The following is a 13,750-nucleotide window of genomic DNA, read 5'->3' on the forward strand; positions in this document are numbered from 1 at the left end:
TTAATCACAAAAAAAATTAATAGTTGTCAAAATATTTACAGCATCTTTGTATATAAATTGTTTAAAAATGCAACTAGGCATAGCCGAATATTTTGTTATGCCTTCATATCGATATATAGTCTGAGTACATCAAATCGATATTGCTGAAACAGAAATGCAGCAGTTATCGATACCAATTAGGCATCCCTAATTGGAGTGTTTCTTGTTTTGTACATCGCTAACAACAGCAAAAGCTATACGGTTTTTTTTTGCGAACAAATTCAACACTGCCATTTATTAACAAAATAAGTTCAGTAAAATTGAAGCTTTACGCGCCGCTTAAGTACGTATTGTAATTGTTGGGAATAAAGCGCGGCAGCTGCACACTGTGCAGGACTCGTAATAAAAAAACCGGCAGCAGCATCCACACACCCACACATACATACATATGTAGGTTGCTGAAGCAAAAATCATCTCCCATTGTACGTGCGAAGAAGAGAAGCGTGAGCTCGACAGAGAGAGAGAGAGAGAGAGGGAGAAGAAACGACAAAGAAGGTGTCATCATCAACACATTTAGGCCATGAAGAACGTCTTGATGGTGGCCGAGAAGCCCTCGCTGGCTGCCTCACTGGCCGCCATACTCTCCAATGGACGCTGCACGGCTGCAAAGCGAGGTTAGAAACACTACAAATGCCCGGCTAGCACACAACTTGTGCCTAGCCTTGCCTGCTCTTATTCTTATTCGTATTCTTAAATCATCCAACTGATCCTAAGTTTGGAAAATCCGCCTCTTAAAATCAGATCTGTGTGTTGATCGTCATTTAGTGTGGTGAATTGTCAAGTATTGTAAATGAGAGTTACATTATCCCAATCGTAATCAAAATCAATTTAATATATATTGCACATATACATATTTTCAAAACAGATGTTCATATACGGAAATAAAATAGCAAGAAATGAATATTGTTCAATGAGATCCCTTCAAGATCCGCCTTCAACATCTTAATCGTAATTATTACAATCTGCACTTATTCATTCTGTTACAAATCAATGTTTTATAGCCTATACCTATTCAAAGGTTGATTAATGTTTAAAATTACAATCTTATATAGACTATAGATATATATATATATATATATATATGCAAAATAGAATTGCATAAATGAAGGAAGGAACTAATTTGAAATGTATTTGATCCGTTTTAAAGGTATCAACAGCTGCTCGACGTACGAATGGAGCGGCAACTTCCGCAACGAGGGCACCGTCCACTTCCGGATGACGTCTGTGTGCGGACATGTGATGTCGCTGGATTTCATTAGCAAATACACGTCGTGGGACAAGGTCGATCCCGTCGAGCTATTCGGCTGCCCCACGGAGAAGAAGGAATGCAATCCGAAGCAACAGATGCGCACATTTCTATCGCAGGAGGCGCGCGGCTGCGATTATCTGGTGCTGTGGCTCGATTGTGACAAGGAGGGCGAGAACATCTGTTTCGAGGTGATGGACGCAGTGCAGCATGTCATACACAATGTGTACAGTCACAATGTGACATATCGTGCCCACTTCTCGGCCATTACCGATAAGGATATTAAGGGTGCAATGGATAAGCTCGGCCATCCCAACGAGAACGAGGCCAAATCGGTGGATGCACGTCAAGAGCTGGATTTGCGCATTGGATGCGCCTTCACGCGCTTCCAGACCAAATTCTTTCAGGGACGGTACGGTGATCTGGACTCATCGCTCATCTCGTACGGACCCTGCCAGACGCCCACGCTGGGCTTCTGTGTAAAGCGACACGACGATATACAAACCTTCAAGCCGGAAACATTTTGGTATCTTCAGCTACTGGCCGGGCAGCCGGAGTTTACGCTCGAGTGGGCGCGCGGACGTGTCTTCAAAAAGGACATTGCCATCATGCTGCTGAATCGCGTCAAGGAGCACAAGGAGGCCACGTAAGATAGCTACAACTGCAACTAGACACGTGTCCGATCTTTCCAATCCATTCATATATTTTGTTTGAGAAACTATAGCTGCTTCCATCTCAAGAAGACGTGCGAATTTTGCATGACTGAGATTAAGTCAAGTCCAAGAAATGATAACAACCTCCAATCAGAATCAATCCTCAAGCCAGCCTTGCTCCTTCTAACTAACAAATACCAAGGCACTAATCACAGATTTAATAAACAAAACAATTCTAAAACTCATCTCTTGCAGCGTGGAGAGCGTCAGCAGCAAGGAGTCGTTTAGGAGCAAACCGCAGGCCCTCAACACCGTCGAGCTGATGCGTATCTGCAGCTCGGGATTGGGCATTGGGCCGTATCAGGCGATGCAGTTCGCGGAGAGGCTCTATACCCAGGGCTATATTAGCTATCCGCGCACAGAGACCAATCAGTATCCGGAGAACTTTGATCTGCACGCCGTGCTGCGTGTGCTGCAGCCATCGAGTGATTTTGGCGAGGAGGCGCGCGCCATTGCCGCCGATTTTCAGACGCCACGTAAGGGCAAAGATGCCGGCGATCATCCGCCCATAACGCCAATGAAGCTGGCCAATCGCAACGAATTCGATCGGGACACTTGGCGGGTCTACGAATTCATTTGTAGGCACTTTCTGGGCACCATATCGCGCGATCTGAAATATCGCACAACAACGGCCAAGTTACGCGCCGGCATCGAGTCCTTTTCGTGCACGGCGAACGTGCTGCTGGACGCTGGCTACACCAAGGTGATGACGTGGCTGGCATTCGGCAAGGATGAGCCGATGCCGCCATTTGTCCAGGGCACCCAGGTGGCCATCAATGATGTCCGGCTCGCCGAGAGCCAAACCGGACCGCCCGACTATCTAACCGAAGCGGAACTGATCACCCTAATGGAACAGCATGGCATCGGCACAGACGCATCCATACCGGTGCACATCAATAACATTTGCCAGCGCAACTATGTGCGAATCGAGACCGGACGCAAACTGATACCCACCACGTTGGGCATTGTCCTTGTCCATGGCTATCAGAAGATCGATCCCGAACTTGTGCTGCCCACCATGCGATCCGAGGTGGAGCGCATGCTAACGCTCATCGCCAAGGGATCGGCCAACTTTAACGATGTCCTGCGACATGCCATCATCATTTTCAAGCTGAAATTCATGTTTTTCGTGCAGAATATCGCCAGCATGGACATGCTATTCGAGTCCTCATTCTCGCCCCTTGCCGAGTCGGGGAAGGCGCATTCGCGTTGCGGCAAATGTCGGCGCTACATGAAGTACATACAGGTGCGAATATAAGGATAAACCATATACATACCGTTATATATATATTTATAGATACATCTTTATATATACATATATGAATTTAGTTGTGTTTCAACTCTCTCACTCACTCGCTCGCTCTCTCTCTCTCTTTCCAATTCATTGCAGATGAAGCCGGCTCGTTTGTACTGCTCGAACTGTGACGAGAATTATACGCTGCCCAATGGCAATGTGAAGGTGTACAGAGAGTTCAAGTGTCCGCTGGATGACTTCGGTCTGCTGGCGTTCTCGACGGGTGTGAAGGGTCGATCGTTTCCATTCTGCCCATATTGCTACAATCATCCGCCATTCAGGGATATGCCCAAGTTTGGCGGCTGCAATACGTGCACGCATCCCACCTGCCCGCACTCGCTCAACACGCTGGGCATCTCTGGGTGCGTTGAGTGCGAAATGGGCGTTCTTGTCCTCGACAGCACACTGTCGCCCACCTGGAAGCTAGTGTGTAATCGTTGCGATGTCATCATCAATTGCTTCAAGGGTGCCACCAAAATAACAGTCGAAGGTATGCCAACTCTTGAGAATTGAGTTTATAGAAATATTGTTAATTTCCATTCTTTCACTGTTCCAGAGTCCAAGTGCAGCGATTGTGGCGCTCAGCTGGTGAATGTAGTGTACAAATCGGACAAATCGAAATTCAAGGATGGCAGCGAGGAGAAGAGCGGCTGCATCTTTTGCTCTAATGATTTCTCGCATCTCGTCGAGAAGCATCGAGCGGTTGCCTCGCGTCAAGTGCGAAGCGGTGCGTCTCGTGGCGGTGGCGGCGCTGCTGCCGGTGGTGGGGCCGGCGGTGCTGGTGGCAATGCACGTGGCGGACGCCACGGTGGACGACCGCCCAAGGATAAAATGGCGCAGCTGGCGGCATATTTCGTTTGATCGTTGGCCGACTATCTACGATGCTGATCAACCCTAATTGCATTGCATTTAATTATGTAACTCGTCACTAAATTAGTCGAAAATAATTATTTTGCGAGACTTGGCAGTAATAAACGAAATTTGTATAAAATCTGATTTCTGTTTGGATTCCCGCGTCATCATCAAATATCGATGAGTCCACCGGACTTGAATTGATACGATTATTCTAAGCTGCACATGTGCATAGTGAAAAGTATCGATATTGTCACCTTCCTAATCGATTATTTTGATCGTTGCCTATACGCAACTATTGTCTTTCCGCCCGCCCAATAATAAAATGATACAATTTTTTTCATACATTCTTCAATAGTCTATCGTTCTGTCTTTAAATAATAGAATAAATGTGCTGACTTGCCTCTAAATAAGGAAATTTGATTTCAATTCGAACTTGATGGCAGCGGCAACTTGCTGGATTCACGCACGGATTTGGAATGTCGTTCCGAAAATTCCAAATTCATTTTTTTGACGATACTTTCGTTATACCACTAAAAATGTTTGCAATACACTGTGAAAAAATGTAAACAAACCCGGAGGATTTGAATTAAAATTGGAAAATGGCCGATAATCTAGCATGTAAATTTATAAGCATATTTTATTTAAGTAAAATCTATCGCAAAAAAAGTATATCGATTTTCGGACGGGGACATCTTACTCAAATAAACAAGAAAAGATATGTTTAAATGGCAACACTGGCATGAACCATGATGAGCCTAATTAGCGCTCATTCCAGCGACAGCTATAGTGAAACTTATCGATATATGAAAGCGATGAATGCAGCGTTTGCAATTGCAAATTCATTGTGCGATAACACGCAACGCAAGGTCGTTGCCGATAACAGCTGTTTGTGTCCGCCTCTTATTGTCAAGCAGACCCATCACTAACGTTGCTTTTCATGTCCAAAGAAATTTATGAAGATTTCAACTGATAGTTTCAACGTTACAGACGAATAAAACAGCTCCCAGGCACACCGCGACGCCAGTGCATAGCTGACTCGCGCGCGTCCCGCAAATTATAATTGGTTCGCTTTAGTTTTCCATATTCAGATATTGCCAGCCAGTCCAAAGAATGGACAAACTGATCAAAATGATGAACCACCGATCTGAAGTAGTCGTGGGCGAAAAATACAGAATCATACGCAAAATTGGTAAGTGCCCAATCCCATTCGCTTCCATTAGTCATAGCCAGGGCCAAATGCGTGTGTGCGTCGCAGTTGTGTTCTGTTTGATTGGTTCGCAGATTTGTATTTGACTCGGATTTGAAATTTTCGTTGCATTTTTGTGATTTGTAATTCCCGTTTTAATTTAGGCAGCGGCTCCTTTGGTGACATTTATCTGGGTATGAGCATGCAGTGCGGCGAGGAGGTGGCCATCAAAATGGAGGCAACCAACGCCCGCCATCCGCAGCTCCTTTACGAATACAAACTGTATCGCGTGCTCAGCGGCGGCGTTGGAATTCCCCGCATCCGATACTACGGCAACGAGAAGAACTTCAACATACTGGTTATGGATCTGCTGGGGCCCTCACTCGAGGACCTGTTCAACTTCTGCACGCGCCATTTTACAATCAAGACGGTGCTAATGCTCGTCGATCAGATGATAGGCCGTTTGGAATATGTGCACATGAAATGCTTCATCCATCGCGACATTAAACCGGACAACTTCCTCATGGGCATCGGCCGTCACTGCAACAAGCTCTTTCTGATTGACTTTGGCCTGGCCAAGAAGTATCGGGATCCGCACAGACGGATGCACATACCGTATCGCGAGGAGAAGAACTTGACGGGCACCGCCCGCTATGCCTCAATTAATGCCCACGTCGGCATCGAGCAGTCGCGTCGCGATGACATGGAGTCCCTTGGTTATGTGATGATGTACTTCAATCGTGGTGTTCTGCCCTGGCAGGGCATGAAAGCCACCAATAAGAAGCAAAAATACGAAAAAATCTCCGAAAAGAAAATGTCCACACCCATCGAGGTGCTCTGCAAGGGTTATCCGGCCGAATTCTCAATGTATTTGAACTACTGCCGCAGTCTGCGCTTCGAGGAGCCACCAGACTACATGTACTTGCGCCAGCTCTTCCGGTAGGTATCTCTCTGTCACTAATTGTATACCCTTGCAGAATATTCAATAATTATTTTCTAAACATTCAATTGAAGTTTCTTTAGAATGGAGAAAAGAACTTCTCCAAATTAAAATCATTTTCAAAGCAGAAATGTGATCACTTAAAAGAAACAACTAATTACTTGTATATTTCTATATAGTCTCGATCGGTAACCAAGTGCGTCGGTTTGTACGCAAACTATTCTCTCCGTTTTAAAGCTGTCTTAATGAAAGATCGCTGCGGATGTTCGCTATATGTCAGCGTTTAACAGATCTGAATGATCTTGTTAATAAAACTTGTTTATAGCTGTTGAAAAGTGACCGAAGCTTATCAATTAGAAATTTAATTAGTAGGCAAAAATCAATTTCAATTGAAAATTTGACTATTATTATTGCTAAATGTCTGCAAGCGTATTCAATTAGGATAGATAACATTATTGAAACGAAATTAATTTCGAATTGTGTCTTGCAGCATTTTGTTCCGCACACTAAATCATCAGTATGACTATATCTATGACTGGACGATGCTGAAGCAGAAGACCCATCAGAATCAACAGCAGACAACAGCCAATGCGCTGACGCCGGAGCAGCGTGCCGAGCGCGACAAGGAGAAGCAGAGCGGCAGCAAGCCAACTGCAATGGTTGAATAGGCCACGCCCGCCGCCTCCTCCCCATCCTCAACCATCTCTGCCACCCATAAACCTTCCCCTAACCCCCCACTTGGTTTAAATGATGATGGCCAAGAGCATCAAAAGCAATTAATCGAGTTAATCGAAAAAAATAAAAGAAAGGAAAAGGAGGCGGCCATTGAGTGCACTAGCTGCATTGAAGAGCGAGATAACCAGGATTAGATGTGCATATAAATATATATATATATATATATACATACAAGATATAAGTATATGCATCACACAATATACATATATATATATATATATATATATATATAAATATATATACATAGTATATTTTTATAAACTGAAAATTCGCGATAAAAAATGAAAGGACGCATCTATAATGTATATAGAAATTAATGTTACACCATTTAAAAACATACTCACACACATATTCATACATACATACACATATATAAATACATATATATATAAATATATATATATATATATAATATATATATATATATATAATATATATATATATATATATAAATATGTATATAAATATATATATATATAGTTTGTTATCAATGCTATAGTTCGTCGTTGTTATCAAACCAGACCCAGAGCAGTTGTGCACCGTTAAACATGTACACCTAAATGCCTATATAAGTACAGTGGTCAGTCCATAAATTCGAATTGCTAACCCAATCGAAGAGTTTAAGTTTATTCTATTTTGAAATTTGCAAAGATTTTAACTTTGATCATCATTGACTCTTGAACGTAGCGACCACTATATATATATATATATATATATATATATATATAGTATATCCTCTGTAAAACACACTGACACAATTAGTTTTATTAGCTAACACACAAACAAATTGGAGGCGCGTTGATAACTATTTTCCCTTTATCCGTTTAAATTACACAAAGTGTTGCGCCGGGTGAACGTCTGTGTCTAGACGTTGTTGCATCGTCTAATAAATCTGGTGCACAATTACACAAACACACACACACACACACACAAACACATAGCATTCACAAGACACACAACACTCACACACATAAATATATATATGATATATATGACAGAAAGGCGTCGAGTTCGATTGAAGAATTAAAAGCCGAGCACAAATTCAACACATAACAACAATAAATATATGAGAAGCAAAAATGTTTATTTTCTTGAATGTTATTCGATTATAGACAACAACAAAATTCTGCGCATCATTTATTTTTTTTTTATTGCGCATTGTTTTTCTTTTTTGTGAACTGAAAAGAAACTAAAGCGGCAAGCAAAAAAAAGAAAAAACGTAATATTTTAATAAAATGAAAGGAGAATCAAAAATGTAATTCATTAAGTATAAAACTATGTAATATAACAGCAGTTATAACATTGTAATCTATTATTACAAGAAACGTTTTCAAATAAAAACAAAACCCAACAAAATCAACACGAACCGCCTTCGATTTATAATATGCGCTGAGGATCAGTGTATTTCTACATTTACAGCATGCTTTTAGGATAAGGCATACTTCAAAGCTATAACAATTGATATTCACGAAAATATCGCTAAGTCCACTAAATCGTTGCACATTTTCGACGGGACTATAGAACTACATTCAAGAATTATGGGATTATCGAAGAAGCCATACAGAAATGAGTCGAAAGCAGAAGAGCCTTGTTCTGCTCGGCAACTACAAGAACGATTTAGATTTAGATGTCCTTTGGCCAATCGACACAAAATGTTTGACACATTACTTGCAATGATCTGCAGGCATATTTACGAGCAAATTCTATTATTTTGGCTGTTTGAATGGAGTTTCGTCCCTTTTTTTTATCGTTGCTCCTTAAAATAAGATAGTTAGGTTTTTTGGTCAAGTTTTTTCACGAATCCTGGTCCGATAGTCCTTTTAAATGTGAGCTCAGCAATATGTGCCCCCTTTCGTGTTACGTAATAAATTGCTTGAGCCTTAAGTAACGAGCTATATTTTGGATTAACTGCGAATCGTGTAGAAAGTCCTTTTCTAGGGAGTCGTAGACCTGGAAAGGAACAACCTCGATTACGGGTGATCAACATAAATGGAATAAAACATAATTAAAACAGTTAATCGTATTTTTAATTTCAACATATTTATTGATGTAATTCAAAAAATTAAATATAAGTTATATTTATATTTATTACTGCATACAATGCAAAATTACTTTGCAGTTTTGCGTTTTGTTTTTTTATTTATTCATTTTTGTTGTTTTTTTTTTTTTGTATTTTAAATATTTTTTTCTTCTGTTTTTTTATACTCCTCTCTCACGCTTGGCCTTAATCGCATGTTTTGTTTTCAGTTTTAATTTGTAATTAATTAGTTATTATTGCGTTTTATTTGCATCGCTTTTTGTTGTGGTTTTTTTTATTTATTTATTAATTGTTGTTGCTGTTTTTGTTTTTCATCGTAGTGTATTGTGTGATTCACTTCAATATATTATATATATATATATATATATTTATGCGCATATATATACACACGCGAGACAATATTGTGTGTACATATATGTTGATCTATATACATATAGAATATATTTTCATTATTATTAACTTTATCATACTTTATATATTTTGTTTTTTTTTTCTTCTTGTAGTTTTTTTTTTTAAGTTTTCATAATTGTTTTCTTTACTTTCTGCTTGCCTTTATTATTATTATGCTAAGTGTTTGCGGTTCGTGTAGTGTGTATATATGAATAGTGGCGTGTGTGTGTGTTTAAATGTGTGTGTGCTGCGTGTGTGTGTGTTAGGGGGGAGGGGTATGCTGCTTGTTGTTGTTGTTGCTGGTGAATTCCATTTAGATATTTATCGCTGCTGTAGGTTGTTTTCTCACTTAAATGTTTAGTATTGAATTTAAATTAATATTAAGAAGCGTCCTAACTTCCGTTCTTTCCTATATTTCCTCATCTTCTTCCTGCTCGCTTCTTCTCTCCTCGCATTTCCTCTCATTTCCATCTCATCATTCCATGCTGTTTTTCGTTTATTTTCTGTTTAACGCATTCCACATTGCTTGCATTCACTTGTTGTGTTTGTTTTCTTATTTATTTTGTTGTTGTTTTTAACGCTTGCCACCCGCTTGATTATTGAATGCTGCTTCAGCTGAATTACTCGGTGATGAGGGGTTTGCAGTTCGGTTTCTCTTTCTCCTTGTCGCGATCGTTGCGCGGCTCCAATTGTTCCAGCAGCAGAGCGGGATTCGCCTGGCCCTGGTTGGTCTTCTGCTTCAGCATTGTCCAGTCGTAGATGTAATCATATTGATGGTTCAGCGTTCGGAACAAAATGCTGCAAATACAATCAAATCAAATCAAATCAAATGATAAATGATGAATGATGAATGCCAAAATGACAAAAATACAATCGAATAGTTTTGTTAATGATAATATTATCATATTACTTACCGGAACAATTGACGTAGGTACATGTAGTCGGGCTGTTCCTCGAAACGCAAGCTACGACAATAGTTCAAGTACATGGAGAACTCGGCCGGTGAGCCCTTGCACAGCACCTCGATAGGCGTGGACATTTTCTTTTCGGAGATTTTCTCGTATTTCTGCTGCTTATTGTTGGCCTTCATGCCCTGCCAGGGCAGGACACCGCGATTGAAGTACATCATCACATACCCCAAGGATTCCATGTCATCACGTCGCGACTGCTCGATGCCCAGATGGGCATTGATCGAGGCATAGCGCGCCGTGCCCGTCAAGTTCTTATCCTCGCGATATAAGATGTGAAGGCGCGAGTTTGGATCGCGAAACTTTTTGGCCAAGCCAAAGTCAATCAAGAACAGCTTGTTGCAATGCCTTCCAATGCCCATTAAGAAATTGTCCGGCTTTATATCACGATGAATGAAGCACTTTAGATGTATATACTCTAATCGGCCGATCATCTGATCGACCAGCATTAGCACCGTCTTGATGGTAAAGTGACGCGTGCAAAAATTGAACAGATCCTCAAGAGATGGCCCCAACAGATCCATGACCAGCGTATTAAAGTTCTTCTCCTTGCCATGATGACGAATCCGTGGGAAACCGACGCCGCCACTCAATATGCGATACAATTTCGCCTCGTACAACAGCTGGGGATGGCGTGCATTGGCGCTCTCCATCTTGATGGCAACCTCCTCGCCGCTCTGGATGCTCATACCCAAATAGATGTCACCGAACGAGCCGCTGCCTGCAATTGTACAACAAAATGTTAACGAATCGATTTTCAATTTAAGTATGATGTCGAAAGCCGACATAATGGGCACTCGATGAGATCTAGATACAAGATCTGATGTGACTCCAATCGAATGGGCTTCCTAGGGTATTAAATCAATTTATAGTACCAAGTCCAAGTACAAAGCAGGAGCAGAGACAGTTCTCTTGTTCGTCTCTTCGGCAGAATTTTGCGACTTCTGATTACCGACGATATCTGGGGATTTATTGATATCGCTCTAATGGATTTGATGATCGCTGTTTGACAACTTTGGGTAACTCCGTGTTTGTTTTTCTTATTGTATACCTATGTATTGGTATACAGATCGGGAGCTGTATTCATTGGATCTAAAATGATCTGATCGATGACTGTATTCTACTTTGTTTGAATTTTGATGATGCAACTCTTGACTGGTTATCAGAAATAATGGCGTATATTGCTTACCGATCTTGCGTATCACCCGATATTTGCCGCCAACAATTATCTCGTTGCGAACTTCCTTCACCGTCCGCATCCTGTCCATGTTGGTTCAATAATGGCTCCGCCGCCGCGCTTTGCTTCCAAGGGGCCAAAAGGGTATTGCGACAGTTCGACAATATAAAACCGATTATGTATCTGTTTCTAGCCGAGATCTGTAAAACGTAAAACGTAAAAAGCTTGACCTTATTTCAATATATATTGATATATTTTCGATTTTTGAGGTATATCCCTTAGATGAGTCTGAAGTCAAAAAAAAAAAAAACCAAAAAAGAGCAGTCATGTTAGAGTAGATTTCATCTGGTGATTTATTCCCCCCCCCCCCCCCCACTATTTTTTTTGTTTATTTTTATTTTATTTATTTATCTATTGGCGCCAAGACAGAAGAGGCAGCGGAAGGCACAAACACTTTCTTTTTTAACTTTTCGTTAGGCCATTTCTGTTGTTGTTTTTTGTCGCTATGTGTCGTTTGTTATTTTATTTCTTTATATTTTTCTAATATTTTCGCTGTATTGTTTTGTTATGATTTTCTCTGGCTTACGTTATTTCATGCACTCTCCTCTGCACTTATGCTTTGCCACGCTCTTCGTTTCCAAAATTGTCTGCGAATATTGCCCATTTTCATAACGAAATTAACATTTGAATCGATAGTCGATATATTGACTGAGTGTGTGTCTGTATGCGTGTGTACGTATGTGTGTGTATGAGTGTGTATTGGACAACAACAAATGATAGCAGAGACAACAGTGTCAGGTGGCCCAGGATGGGACGTAAACAGACGCGTTGAATTGTCGATCGATTATTTATTTTCATAATGTCGATTACTGCATGCATAAACAGACGGCACTGATAAACGATAAACAACTGCGACAACTGCAACTACAATGACAGGTACCGACACTACTCCGCTTCTTTTACCCCGTTGGAATGCACATTACACATAAACACACACATATGCAGCAGCAGCACCAACACTTCAGCATTGATACATACACATACACACACACACACACTCACACACTCGCTCACCACAAACATACAAATACAAATACACACGCACACAGCTGCAGGCACACAGTTGCTACTACTGCACCTTACATGTTTTTTTTCAGCGTTTTTTTTTTTTTTGACACAAAAGAAAAAATTGAGTCAAGCGCCAGGCCGTAATGAAAATTGGGACTTTGATGCAAATATTGTTATTGACGAAAATCTTACCACGAAACCGTGTTTCGAGCGCAGTGAAACTGGTGGAAACTGATGTGCTGGGTGTTTCTCAAGGTTGGCTTTTTACTATTGTACGGGGGGCCAAAACGAACGACAAAAAAAAAATTATTTAGATGTGTGAAATTTTGTTGCAAATCTGCGTTTTTTACAACGAGCGAGCCCCTTATTACACTTGTAACTGTCGCGTGATTGTCTTATTGCACTTTTCATACGCGCACAACGAAAAAAAATAGAAAATTTATATATTTTATTAACTAAAATAAAATGGTTAGACTCCAGCAAAAATGCTTTTGCTAGTGCTGACAGCCAGCGATACACACACAACTATCGATTGCCGCGATGGCGATAGGCACTACCCTGGCAGTGAGTACACAACTGCAATGGTAATCAGTGTTGCCAATAATCGATTACAAAATCCGAGCAGATCGACTAGAAAAATGGGCCAAGAAACAAAATTATATATATTATATATATACATACATATGTATATAAATATATATACAAAATATATAAAAAAAAACCAGCTACGCTTTAAAATAAAGTTCGGGATGATTAAAATGCCAATATTTACTTAATTATTAGTTTAATTGTCGTATTATACAGTTCGTCATGACATTCTTTTACCTCAGATGCTTTAATAATTTGTAGGCAAAATATTTTTAATAATATTCGAACACTTCGTGCGGAGCAAAGTTGTACTTTTGGCACCCAATTTTGTTTTATACACCTCGCGTTAGCGGCAAACAGGTTCATTTTTTGTATATATTCAGGTTTTGCTATATGTTCAGTATACAATATTGGGATCGCTGGCACTTTTTATAAAATATTGATGGATTTCCGCACATGGGCTGTTTGCTGATTTTTTCCGGCACAAGTTTAAAAAACAGCAGAGATCCTTCC

At 40.5% G+C, this 13,750-nt stretch overlaps 3 protein-coding genes across 3 annotated transcripts; 2 read left to right on the plus strand and 1 right to left on the minus strand.

Moving 5' to 3' along the window:
• Positions 1-192: 192 nt before the first annotated feature.
• LOC6565409 (DNA topoisomerase 3-beta) lies at positions 193-4,283 on the plus strand. The gene is made up of 5 exons (XM_001991298.2): positions 193-653; positions 1,187-1,931; positions 2,194-3,244; positions 3,389-3,782; positions 3,849-4,283. The coding sequence occupies exons 1-5, from the start codon at positions 560-562 to the stop codon at positions 4,151-4,153; spliced, it is 2,589 nt and encodes an 862-aa protein (XP_001991334.1). The 5' UTR covers positions 193-559; the 3' UTR covers positions 4,154-4,283.
• Positions 4,284-5,008: 725 nt separating this feature from the next.
• Positions 5,009-7,186, plus strand: LOC6565408 (casein kinase I). Its single transcript, XM_001991297.3, has 3 exons — positions 5,009-5,336; positions 5,498-6,272; positions 6,764-7,186. Exons 1-3 carry the CDS (start codon positions 5,258-5,260, stop codon positions 6,939-6,941), a joined length of 1,032 nt encoding a protein of 343 aa, XP_001991333.1. The 5' UTR covers positions 5,009-5,257; the 3' UTR covers positions 6,942-7,186.
• Positions 7,187-9,524: 2,338 nt separating this feature from the next.
• Positions 9,525-13,171, minus strand: LOC6565079 (casein kinase I). The gene is made up of 4 exons (XM_001991296.2): positions 12,842-13,171; positions 11,594-11,781; positions 10,351-11,125; positions 9,525-10,234 (listed from the first exon to the last, which is right to left on the minus strand). The coding sequence occupies exons 2-4, from the start codon at positions 11,670-11,672 to the stop codon at positions 10,057-10,059; spliced, it is 1,032 nt and encodes a 343-aa protein (XP_001991332.1). The 5' UTR covers positions 11,673-11,781; positions 12,842-13,171; the 3' UTR covers positions 9,525-10,056.
• Between the last annotated feature and the right edge of the window lie 579 nt (positions 13,172-13,750).

Source organism: Drosophila grimshawi, unplaced genomic scaffold (genome assembly GCF_018153295.1).
Source record: "Drosophila grimshawi isolate 15287-2541.00 unplaced genomic scaffold, ASM1815329v1 contig_848, whole genome shotgun sequence".
NCBI classification, from domain to species: domain Eukaryota; kingdom Metazoa; phylum Arthropoda; class Insecta; order Diptera; family Drosophilidae; genus Drosophila; species Drosophila grimshawi.

Bases quoted from the DNA above. Each gene is read 5' to 3' on its own strand.
- LOC6565409 (XM_001991298.2), top strand. From the start codon at position 560: ATGAAGAACGTCTTGATGGTGGCCGAGAAGCCCTCGCTGGCTGCCTCA. The intron at 1,932-2,193 runs GTAAGATAGCTA...CATCTCTTGCAG, and splicing joins AAGGAGCACAAGGAGGCCAC to CGTGGAGAGCGTCAGCAGCA. The intron at 3,245-3,388 runs GTGCGAATATAA...AATTCATTGCAG, and splicing joins GCTACATGAAGTACATACAG to ATGAAGCCGGCTCGTTTGTA.
- LOC6565079 (XM_001991296.2), bottom strand. From the start codon at position 11,672: ATGGACAGGATGCGGACGGTGAAGGAAGTTCGCAACGAGATAATTGTT. The intron at 11,126-11,593 runs GTAAGCAATATA...GTACAATTGCAG, and splicing joins TCGGGTGATACGCAAGATCG to GCAGCGGCTCGTTCGGTGAC. The intron at 10,235-10,350 runs GTAAGTAATATG...TTGTATTTGCAG, and splicing joins TACCTACGTCAATTGTTCCG to CATTTTGTTCCGAACGCTGA.
- LOC6565408 (XM_001991297.3), top strand. From the start codon at position 5,258: ATGGACAAACTGATCAAAATGATGAACCACCGATCTGAAGTAGTCGTG. The intron at 5,337-5,497 runs GTAAGTGCCCAA...GTTTTAATTTAG, and splicing joins CAGAATCATACGCAAAATTG to GCAGCGGCTCCTTTGGTGAC. The intron at 6,273-6,763 runs GTAGGTATCTCT...TGTGTCTTGCAG, and splicing joins TACTTGCGCCAGCTCTTCCG to CATTTTGTTCCGCACACTAA.